Source organism: Chlorocebus sabaeus, chromosome 6 (assembly GCF_047675955.1).
Source record: "Chlorocebus sabaeus isolate Y175 chromosome 6, mChlSab1.0.hap1, whole genome shotgun sequence".
Taxonomy (NCBI): Eukaryota; Metazoa; Chordata; class Mammalia; order Primates; family Cercopithecidae; genus Chlorocebus; species Chlorocebus sabaeus.
The window spans coordinates 50,012,080-50,019,798 of record NC_132909.1 but is presented as its reverse complement, the minus strand read 5'-3'; the positions used below and the strand labels follow the sequence as shown (position 1 = coordinate 50,019,798).

General features: G+C 53.6%; 1 protein-coding gene across 2 annotated transcripts in view; it reads left to right on the top strand.

Annotated features, from left to right (window-relative positions):
* The window catches only part of MAST1 (microtubule associated serine/threonine kinase 1), a 39,580-nt gene that overhangs the window by 4,395 nt on the left and 27,466 nt on the right, over positions 1-7,719 (top strand). The window contains exons 1-4 of one of the 2 annotated variants that reach the window (XM_007995431.3): positions 66-258; positions 2,034-2,122; positions 2,580-2,655; positions 5,112-5,190. In XM_007995431.3, coding sequence (XP_007993622.3) covers positions 176-258; positions 2,034-2,122; positions 2,580-2,655; positions 5,112-5,190 — 327 coding nt within the window. In that variant the 5' untranslated portion in view covers positions 66-175. Of the gene's footprint in view, positions 1-65; positions 259-2,033; positions 2,123-2,579; positions 2,656-5,111; positions 5,191-7,719 lie in introns of those variants that run through there. The other variant, XM_007995429.3, reaches the window with a different exon arrangement.

The window sequence follows — 7,719 nt, the reverse complement described above, 5'->3', positions numbered from 1 at the left end:
TGGCTCGCCCGCACACAGCAGCGCCCCCTCCCGGCCAGCTGCAGCCGCAGGGCCCTCCCCTTCCCTGCCCTCCCCTGCCCGCTGCGGCGGCTCCAGCCTCCGCCCCGCGCGCTTGCTCCCCGCGCCGCCGCCGCCGCCGCTGCCGCACCTGCCACCATGTCGCCGCCGCCGGGTCATGTCTGACTCTCTCTGGACCGCGCTTTCCAATTTCTCGATGCCCTCCTTCCCCGGCGGCAGTATGTTCCGCCGCACCAAGAGGTAGACCCCCGATCCCCTAGACACTGTCCCAGCCCTCCCCGCAAAAGCCTCCGCTCCGGGTGCTGCTGCAGGGCGGGGCCCGGGATGCTGCGCCCGGTACAGCTGCGCCAGAGGTGCCCGAGCTGCGCCTTCCCGCCGGGGATGGGGTTGAATGGGGGTGGTGTGGGCCGAGTCTGGGGGGATTGCACGCTGGAGAGGACGGCCGCGGGGGGAGGGGGCTGCGCCACTGGGGGTTTGTGGCGCCTTTGTCTGCTGGAGCTGCGGGCTCCAACAGCCTGGTGGGGGTAGAGGAAGAAGGGGAGGCTGGGGGGCTTGGCACCCTCAGAACAATAGCCGCAGCCTGGCCTCCCCCCACCCCCATGCCGCGTGCTCCTGGACGCGCTAATATGCTCAGTCACTGCGGCTGTGGGTGAGGGGACGGACGGAGGGGCTTGGGGCTCCCTCTTCGGGAGTTGGGATGCTGAGGGGTAGAAAAAAGGGGGGATTTATCATAACACAACCCCCCCCAGAACACAGCCTTACACTGAAAATAGTGACACACAGCGTCACACAGGACATGATGTCACACACACATACACACACAACAGCCCTAGTGGCCCAGATACACTGGGAGGTGCCACACATACCTAGCCTTGCAGCTGCCACAGGTTAGAACCATGCACAGACACACAGGGGCACCACGTCCTGTACACCTAGTAAGATGTCACTTGCATGGTGATCCACACACACAATTATGTCATCCAAGATGCACACATGTGTGGCAATATCCCATCCATGCATCCAACAATGTCAACACACGATGTCAAATCTAGGAATCTCACATACTGTGTCACACTGACATCAGCATAAACAGATGTAGGGATCTTACAGAGAGAGAACCACGCAAAATCACACGTTATCACATGCAATACTCACCTAGAGAATGTCATACGTGGTGATATGTTTGGACATGGCCAGTGTCACAAGATGTTAAATTCACACAATAGATGCTACATACACATGGACACACATGGTGAATGTCACACCCAGACGGAAGGACAGTATCGGACACAGACTCAGAATGCCACACAAAGACATAGATACATGTAGGCGGGATCATGCATCCTGGCCAGGCATGGCGGCAGGCGCCTGTAGTCCCAGCTACTCAGGAGGGTGAAGCGGGAGGATAGCTTGAGCTCAGGAGTTTGAGGCTGCAGTGAGCCACTGCACACTGAACTCCATCCTGGGCGACAGAGCGAGACATTGACTTAAAAGAAAAAAATGCAGCCTCCCGGTGTTACAGCACACATTGTTATGGACAAGTGGCATTTCACACTGTGTCACATAGACACAGAAATGCTCAAATTGTGTCACACAAGATAAACCCACGTTGTGTCACACATATCACACTAGAATGCGTTCAGGGTCACACATTGTGGAATTCATACAGTGGATGCCACATGTGGATACCTACAGTGAATGTCACGCATAGACCGAAACACACTATCACCAATAGTGTCACCTAGACACAGTGACTATCACACCATGACAGACACTGCCGTACACATAATCAACACTGGGAGTTTCTCACACACATGTCACATGCAAATCCCCTGCCATACACAGTCCTGCCGAAGCCTCCACCACGTTTTCCTTCGAGAAACCCTCCCAGGGAGCCTCCAAACACACATGGATGGGAGATAGGCGGGGATCTGAGACGGGAGGTCAGCTGGTGGGGCACAAGAACTCACTGGGCTGCGGCCCGGCCCGGCCCCCCTGCCTTGCCTTCCCCGCAGCTGCCGCACCAGTAACCGGAAAAGCCTCATCCTGACCAGCACTTCGCCCACGCTGCCGAGACCCCACTCCCCGCTGCCAGGTCACCTAGGTGAGACCAGTGGCAGAGACTTGGTGGGTGCGGAGTGGCCTACAGGAGGCGGGGCCTCAGGCGAGGAAGCGTGGTCATGCTACAGAAGGGGAGCAGTTTGAATGGAGGCGAACTGGTTTGGATAGGGGGCGGAGCCATGCTTGTGTGGGTGTGGTCAGTCGTAGAGGGACGGGCATTGGAGGGCGGAGACTCAGGTGGGCGGAGACTCAGGTGGGACGGAACAGAAAGGAGGAGTCGTACCTGAGGGGCGGGGCCATCCCAGATGAAGGCAGAATCTCCTTGGAAGGGGCCGGGCTGAGTTGGCAACGAAAAAATTTAGAGAGGCTGGGCCACAGGCGAAGGGGCGTGGTCTCCCCATAATAGGCGGGACTAGACTAAAGACAGGACATGCTGCTGTTTGCACGCCCCTTTAGGGAACAAGAGGCCTGAAGGGATTTGCCCCCTCTTTCTCTCACAGGCAGCAGTCCCCTGGACAGCCCCCGAAACTTCTCCCCCAACACCCCCGCCCACTTCTCATTTGCCTCCTCCCGAAGGTGAGTCCCTCCCCTCCAGGGCCCCAGAACCCTGGGCAGACCCTCTCCACCCACCGTCTGGGCCGCCATCTGTTCTCTTCCTAATAGCACCCGAGCTAGGGCCTGAGGGGACCAGCAAGTGCCCCAAGGTCCCAGCGGGAAGGAGCGCCTAGCCTTCGGGATGGGGCCCATAAGAAGGCGGGGCCCAATCACTGGTCTGGAATGGGGAAGGGGGTGGGGCTCCTTTTGCGGCTGGTCGAAAGCGCGTGCGCCCTGGGCGTGGAGTCTGTCTCCCCGAGCCTCGCTCTCCTGGCCAGGTGTTTCCATAGCAACAGGACGGGGTAGCCAAGATGAGGTGCGCAAGCGCAGATTGCGCGATGCCTATCGAGCGACTCTTGGTCCCCGAGGTGGGGGAGGACGACTAGGGCTGTTTCTCAAGGGGAGGAATCTCAGGTTTCTTTCCAAGAATCTCTGAGGGTTTCTGGGGTGTCCTTAAATGAATTTTCTATGGGCCTTTGGTGAAACGGGGAGGCAGAGAGGTTTCTCTGATGTTTTCTGGAGAAACTTTTCTGGGAGTTTAGGCCCGTCTCTTTTTCTTTGAACTCTATTCATTCTAAAAATGGTGTCTAAACACCTGCTATGTTCTTAGGAGCTGGGCGTATGGGGTCAATGACGTTCTGTCTCTACCCTCTGAGTTGAATAGAGCAGGCAGGCCAGAGAATGGGGATCGTTGCAAAGGCTGATGAAGGCTGTGTTGTGGGAGTCAAGAGAGACTGTGGGGACAGAGGACAGCTCCCTTGGGAAAGTGGGGGAAACCGCTTATTGACCATGGAATTTAGCTGAGGGCAATAGAAAGGCAGGGTAAGGCTCTGGGATTGGGTCTCACGTGTTTATCCGCAAGCGGGGAAGGCTGAGCGAGGGGACTGCTGGGAAGAAGGAGGAAGGGAGGAGTCCAATGTATGGGGTGTGCGTGTGTCCTTGTAACTGTGCAATCTGTCTGCTGGTGTACGTGTGTGATTGTGACTGTGTGAGGAATTACGTGCCTATGCAATGGCACGAGTCTCCGAACGTGAACGTGTGAAGGTGTGTCTGTAGGATTGTAAGCATCTGTGAATATGCGAGGGGAGCAAGTCAGGTGTGTCTCCAGGTGAGCGTGCAATCTGTGTGTGGGTGTAAGCGTGTGTGAGTGTGTGACTGTGAGATAGTAAACGCAAAGTCACAGTGTTTTCTGTCTCTCTCTCTCTCTCTTTTTCTTTTCTTGAGACAGAGTCTCACTCTGTTGCTCAGGCTGGAGTGCAATGGCAGGATCTCGGCTCACTGCAATCTCTGCCTCCCGGGTTCAAGCGATTCTCCTGCCTCAACTTCCCAAGTAGCTGGGATTACAGGCGCCCGCCACCACACCCGGCTAATTTTTGTATTTTTAGTAGAGATGGGGGTTCACCAGTTTGGTCAGGCTGGTCTCGAACTTCTGACCTCAGGTGATCCACCTGCCTCGGCCTCCCAAAATGGTAGGATTACAGACATGAGCCACCGCGCCTGGCCAGTGTTTACAGTCTCACAGCCACACACTCACATGTGCATGTGCCAATGTGTGTTGTGCACTCACATGAGCATAGGCCGATGTGTGTCCCTGTGAGTGTGTATTTGCGTGCAAGTGTGAACGAGTGTGTCGCTGTGTGCAAGTTTCAATGTGTGGCAGTGAGCGCAGGTGTCTGGAATGTGCATCTGTGTGAATGTGAAAGTGTAGAGTACGTTTGGGTGAGTCTATGTGTCAGAGTAAGTGCTGAATCTCTGTAAGCACGTGTGTCTACAGATGAGTCCATGTCTGGTCTTGCACGTGCGATTGTGCATTAGTGTGTGAGAGTGTGATATTTGGGTCCATGGATGGGAGAGTCAATACGTGTGGCTGTGTTGAGGAGTCATGTGTGAGTGTGTGTCTTGGGGGTGTGTGAAGTGTAAATGTGTGCACTGCCAGTATGTGAACCTGACCTGATAGTCACACCAACATTAATGGGTTTGGCTACAGCAGCGATTGTGTCTGTGTGCACGAGAGCATAAGGACACAAGATTCTATGTCAGTGTGTTGGGGGATGGGAGGGGTCTTTCTTCTCTGAGAAGATCCAAGGGTCCCCCTCTGAGAGCTTTCTCATGGAGTGTTCACTCGGGGAAAAATTCTAGAATCTCTCTGGAAAGGCTTCATTGGGTGGGGGCTTTTCCAATTCTTGGTGTCCACTCTGGATGATAAGAGAGGGGACCATGGGGAGGAGAGCAGAGATGGATCCTCCCTCCAATTCCCGGTGCCTGTCTGGAAGAGTCCCTCTTTACCCCCTTGATTCTGAGGGCCTTGAGTAATCTTAGAGTGCAGACACATTCCCCCAGCCCCCACCCTGGCCGTGGCCAGTGGCTTCACCCACACCCTGAGGAGTAGGGGGACCTCTGGGGCCTTGTGGCCTCTGAGCACCTTGGCTGGGTTCCAGGGCGGACGGACGCCGGTGGTCTCTGGCCTCGCTCCCTTCATCTGGCTATGGCACCAACACGCCCAGTTCCACCGTCTCGGTGAGTGTGGAAAATGGGTGGGTGGGCCGGTGGGTGAGGAATTCAAGGGGTCCTCCAGCCTGAAGACCCACACCCAGGCCAGCAGTCCAGGCTGGGCTTGATGACAGTTTAGGGCCAGGCACAGTGACTCATGCCTGTAATCCCAGTACTTTGGAAGGCCAAGATAGGATTGCTTGAGCCCAGGAGTTCGAGACCAGTCTGGGCAACAGAGGGAGACCCTTGTCCCTACAAAAATTAAAAATTATCTGGGCATGGTGGTGTGCACCTGTGGTTCCCGCTATTTGGGAGGCTGAGATGGGAGGATCGCTTGAGTCTGGGAGGTATAGGCTACAGTGGAGCTGAGATTGCACCACTGCATTCCAGTCTGGATGACAGAGTGAGACCCTGTCTCAAAAGAAAAAAATAAAAAAAGACAGTTTGGGTTTCCCCATCCTTCAAGGGTGTTCACTTGTCCATCTGTTAGAGAGTTATGAGTCTGCTCCACTCAAAGCCCTATGCTCTGCCCTCAACACATTTATGGGAGGGTCCTTCCTACTCATTTCTGACTCACTCATTTACAGCTGGTGACATAAGGCTCTGTGAGTTAAGCCATTTACCCTGATATCAGCAGCTGGGCTGGGCCAGGCCACAGCTTTCACCCAGAGCCCATTTGCTCACCCCTTGCAATACCCAAAGTCTCTCCATCTGCTCCCTTTTCTATCCATGCCCATGGTTCCCTTATTCATCCATTGGCATGATGTTCGGCAGAAATTTGTCATGAGACTGTCATGTGGTAGGCGGGTTCTGCAGGCTGGGTCAGAGTGTAAAGATTCACACAGCCCTCATGGGGGAAGACAAGCCAGTAAGAAGGCATTCACAAAATAGAATGGTCAGAACTTTGATGCAAGTAGAACAAGGTGAGGTGATAGCAAAGGAGATGCATGTGCTTCAGCTTGGGGGGTTGTCAAGGAAGGCTTCCTGGAGGAGGTGACATTGAATCCAAGACAAAGGACCAGCAGGAGTTTGGCAGGTGGAAGAGAAGGGAGAAGAGTGTTTCAGGAAAGGGAAGAGCATGTGCAAACGTATAGAGGCCACAGAACTTGCTGCATTTGAAAAGTTGAAAGTAGCTTTGTGGGGCTGAAACTTTGGGATGCGGGGGAGGAATAGAGACGATGCACGCAGTGACCTTGATCAGGCTGGAACCTTGTCAGCTGGGGCAGCAAGGGAAATTTTATTCTAAATCCAGTGTGGGAGCCATGGAATGGCTTTATTTCTTTATATTAAATGGTACTAAAATTTCAGTTTGAACCATTTGAAATTGTGATTCTGTAGGCCATAGATAATGTACACTAATTTAAAAAATAAAAGAGATGGATGGGGTGGGGAATTTTAACCAGGGGAGTGAGCAATGTGATGTTTAAAAATATCATTCTGGCCGGGCGCGATGGCTCATACCTATAATCCCAGCATTTTGGGAGACTGAAGTGGGTGAACCATTTGAGGTCAGGCATTCAAGACCAGCCTGGCCAACATGGTGAAACCCTGTCTCTAGTAAAAATACAAAAATTAGCTAGGAGTGGTCGTGGGTGCCTGTAATCCCAGCTACTTAGGAGGCTGAGGCAGGGAGAATTGCTTGAACCTGAGAAGTGGAGGTTGCAGTGAGCCAAGACTACACCACTGCACTCCAGCCTGGGTGACAGCTGTATGGCTGGGCACAGTGGCTCACACCTGTAATCCCAACACTACAGGAGGTTAAGGTGGGAGGATTGCTTGAGCCCAGGAGTTTGAGGCCAACCTGGGCAACATGATGAAACCCTGTTTCTAAAAAAAAAAAAAAAAAAAAAATTAGCCAGGTGTGATGGCTTGTACCTCAAGTCCCAGCTACTCAGGAGGCTGAGATGGAAAGATTGCTTGAGCTCAGGAGGTGGAGGTTGCAGTGAGTGGAGGTTGAGCCACTGCAATCCAGCCTGGGGGACAGAGAAAAACCCTGTCTCGAAATAAAAATAAAATAAAATAAAATAAAATAAAATAAAGCAAGAGGAGGACCAGGCATAGTGGCTCATGCCTGTAATCCCAGCACTTTTTTTTTTTTTTTTTTTTTTTGATACAGAGTCTCACTCTGTTGCCCAGGCCTGGAGTGCAATGGCAACGTGTCAGCTCACTGCAACCTCCATCTCCTGGGTTCAAGCAATTCTCTTGCCTCAGCCTCCTGAGTAGCTGGGATTACGGGTGCCCACCACCATGCCTGGCTAATTTTTTTATATTTTTAGTAGAGATAGGGTTTCACCCTGTTGGCCAGGCTGGTCTGGAACTCCTGACCTCAGTTTTTCTGCCCGCCTCAGCCTCCCAAAGTGCTGGGATTACAGGCGTGAGCCACCATGCCCTGCCCTCAAGCCCAGCACTTGGAGAGGCCAAAGCAGGAGTATTGCTTGAAGCCAGGAGTTGGAAGCCAGCCTGGGCAACATAGCGAGACCCTGTCTCTACAAAAAAGAATTAGCCACGCATGGTGTAGTCCCAGCTACACAGAAGGCAGAGGTGGAAAGATTACTT